This window comes from Festucalex cinctus, chromosome 5 (genome assembly GCF_051991245.1).
Source record: "Festucalex cinctus isolate MCC-2025b chromosome 5, RoL_Fcin_1.0, whole genome shotgun sequence".
NCBI classification, from domain to species: Eukaryota; Metazoa; Chordata; class Actinopteri; order Syngnathiformes; family Syngnathidae; genus Festucalex; species Festucalex cinctus.
In genome coordinates this window covers 18,870,326-18,873,842 of record NC_135415.1, presented here as the reverse complement: position 1 = coordinate 18,873,842, position 3,517 = coordinate 18,870,326, and the positions used below count along the sequence as shown (strand labels likewise).

Sequence of the window (3,517 nt, the reverse complement as noted above, 5' to 3'; positions counted from 1 at the left end):
GATGCAATGCATTTTTGCTGGGCTGGCAGTGAATGTGTTAAAAACACGCACACAAAAAACATATCAACATGGGAAGTTGATCTACACCCACACTATGGCAGTCCCTTAGTTCAGCAGTATTCAGAAAGAGATTAAAAATATTTTAATCAGAATAATAAATTGATTAACTGATCATTAACTTCCCTCAGTTGGTTAAAGAGATGTAGTCAACCGACAACTCTCACAGTTGCGTGCAAAATATAACAGTACACGTTGTAGTGTTTAAAGCTCAACCGAACACGACTTCAGATGTCTTTGAGTACGTTTCTGTTAACTGCATTATGATGTGCATTTTTAAAAGGTTGACGAGTGTTTGCAGTTTTAGAAAACATTTTCACACTTGCTTGAGGTGGTTTTTGCTCTTTTCCATAATGGGCAACCTTTTGAAAAATGTTCACATGTGGCATTTAACTCCAGGGCTACAATAGAAATGAGATTCAAAAAGCATTGTTTTTTTTATGCACTATTTAAAGAAAGGATTGCTGAATACCAAAGCGTTAACTGTAGGCCAATATGATTGAAATTCGGTCGGCATACCTCTTCTATTTAATATGCTTCAAAATGAGCTTCAATATGAACTAAATGTTTGAGTTAATGAAGATCTGATTCCATACAGGGACAAGAGGCAGAGAGGCTTGTCTCAATGAAAATCTCCCAAATGACAGAAATAGGCACTGATTAGCATTTTTTGCTGATAAGCATCCTATCATAGTTATCACGAAGCAGCATGACTCACCTGGAAGGACCTGGTACTACTGAGTGTGTATGTGGTACAAAGAAAATTATAATATACATTAAAAACAGACTATTGTCCTTCATAATAACTAATTAATATGACCTGACATCTGATTCAGGAAAAAAAGTAAGGTCATTTTTGTTGAAACTCATCTGTCATCGTCACCGGAGTCTAGCGCCTGACAAAAGAAAATGGATAGTGCAACAAGTTACGGGCGGGATGAGCATTCTACATCCTGACTGCTGTTGAGGTTTCTTTTTTGCAATGTGTTTTTTCTCTACAGAATGTCACTTCATAAAAACATACAGCAATAACATAATTAAAAACAAAATAAGTAGCAAACGTCGGCCATCAACATCGTGAGGTCATGCATTCATTGTGCTGCTGGTGTGCACGTTGACCACCAGGGGTCAGCATAATATGTATACTGTACACACGAAGAAAACAGTAACAACTGCTCAGTACGATGCAGTAAATAATATTAGTTGTATGTGTAGTTGAGTAAATACATAGTACACAATTATCTTGTTTTATGGTTATTTTTTCAGTAATCTTCTTGGTATTATTATTTATTTATTTATTTATTTATTTTATTTATTTATTTTTAAGACTTGTTTACCATGCCAAACTGATGCTAGCTTTGGCCATTTTTAATAAAATAATTATTTCTCGCCTTTTTATTATTATTATTATTATTTATTTATTTATTTTTATTTTTATTTTTATTTTTATTTTTATTTTTATTTTTATTTTTATATATATATATATATATATATACATATATATAGCGCTTTAGTCGTGACTCGTAGCCTCGTAGGAAATATGAAATAATCTGTTTTTTTTCGTCAGTACGTCCCAAAGAAGGGCCTTTTGAAGAGAAGAGCGACTATCTTCATTTAAACTACCTTTCCCATGAGCGCTGGTTTTTCCCAGCATCCTTTACTCCACGCAAGCGCTGTCCCAACAGAAACAAGAAGGTCGTAGTTAGCAGCATAGCAAACGAAATCAACATCTCACCATGTTTCGACAAGCTATACGGCGATTCACGACGTCTGCTGTTCGTTCATCGCATTATGAAGAAGGACCAGGAAAGGTAAAAGAAATAACTGATTCAAAGTATTAGGTTAAATGTGGCCGTTTTAAATCGTGGCCTATGTTACGTCCGGACCTTGATAGTTAAAGCAACCTGGAGGTCATGCCGTAAACTTGTCAAAATTATGATTACAATGACTCTTAAAACGGAATAAACTACAAAGCAGCTCGTGGAATAAACTGTTAATAAATTAGACTAACGAAATACCCGAAGCTGTTATGAAGCCGGTGAACGATCGTTCTTGACAAGCTACATACAGTTAGCATTAGCTTCGCGGCTAAACAAGCTGCTTGGTCCACCCTGACTGTCAACTGTCACTTAACTACGACTTTCTCAATGACATGGACAAGCCTTAACAGGCATGTTTGGAAATATTATTCCATACGTTTATCTCTTAATGTTGTGTAGTCTTTTACAGTGGAGCATAGCAAACAGCATCATAGGATGGATGTGCTGTAAATGGCTTTGTGTTCGTCCCTAAATTTCATAAAGGCTCCTGATTGTAATATTGAAATTTAGTTTATTTTGCAGTTGTGTCAAACCGTGACAGTGCATGACTGACCTCCAGTTTAATACCCTTGTGTCTGTATAGAATCTTCCATTTTCTGTGGAAAACAAGTGGCGTCTGCTGGCTATGATGCTGGCGTTCTTTGGCAGCGGCTTTACGGTCCCCTTCCTTGTGGTCAGACATCAACTCCTGAAGAAATAAAATGTCTTTTGAGGTTGTTGTTATTATTATTATTATTATTATTGGTGTGTAACAAATCATTTATCATCAAAGGTAATCTCATGTTTCGTTTTGCTTTTTTTCCTTCTTTTCGCAGGCCATCAGCAGGAACATATTTTGTCATCAGACTTATAACACGTGCAGACCAATGGGACTCTCTTAAGTCTTTGTAAATAAAATGCCCTCAAATATTATGATGTGATCATGTCATTTATTTATTTTACACAAAAGTGCACTGTTGTTTAACAAGAGCCAAAATAATCCATTATTATGCATTTGGTATTAAACTAAATTTTAAGTCTTACGTTGCTAACTTCTGTGTACCGTGCCTACTGCCCAGAGCCAGCTGAGATAGGCTCCAGCACCCCACCCCCCCGCGACCCTTGTGAGGAATGAGCGGTCAAGAAGATGAATGGATGGATATGTTACTACCGTTACAGTTTGTTTGTTTTTGTCACTAAAGAATTTTTTTTTTTTGATGGACCATTAAATAAGGGAAAAGTTATTAAAATACAAGTCACCATTATGCTGAATGTAAGTATTAGTGGGAACCCTGCACTTTTTATTTTTCAACTAGGCCTCAAGTATGATTCATCATTTACGGTCATACTGCAAAACAATAACTTGTTTGTATCATACTTTTTTTCTTTCTTTTTTTTAATTTGTCCATAATATGTACAGTTAAGAAAATATAAGCAAGACTGAGAGCACTGAATTTTCTTAACCTTTAGTTTCTAATTTGATTATTGGCTACAACCTGAAGTGTGCATCAATGAGCGCTTTTTATAACCCATCTTAAAATTGTAATTTCACGACTTCCATTGTGCAATGTCATTGGTTAGGAAAAGTGGAGTAAAATTTATGAAGCATATTTATTCCCATGTTTGAAAGAAAACACAGTTTCATCTTGTCTTTGACTCGA

The 3,517-nt window shown here is 35.5% G+C and overlaps 1 protein-coding gene across 1 annotated transcript; it reads left to right on the top strand.

Annotated features, from left to right (window-relative positions):
* Positions 1 to 1,690: 1,690 nt before the first annotated feature.
* Positions 1,691 to 2,789, top strand: cox7c (cytochrome c oxidase subunit 7C). The gene is made up of 3 exons (XM_077522279.1): positions 1,691 to 1,868; positions 2,461 to 2,590; positions 2,693 to 2,789. Exons 1-2 carry the CDS (start codon positions 1,794 to 1,796, stop codon positions 2,575 to 2,577), a joined length of 192 nt encoding a protein of 63 aa, XP_077378405.1. The 5' UTR covers positions 1,691 to 1,793; the 3' UTR covers positions 2,578 to 2,590; positions 2,693 to 2,789.
* The last annotated feature ends 728 nt before the right edge of the window (positions 2,790 to 3,517 follow it).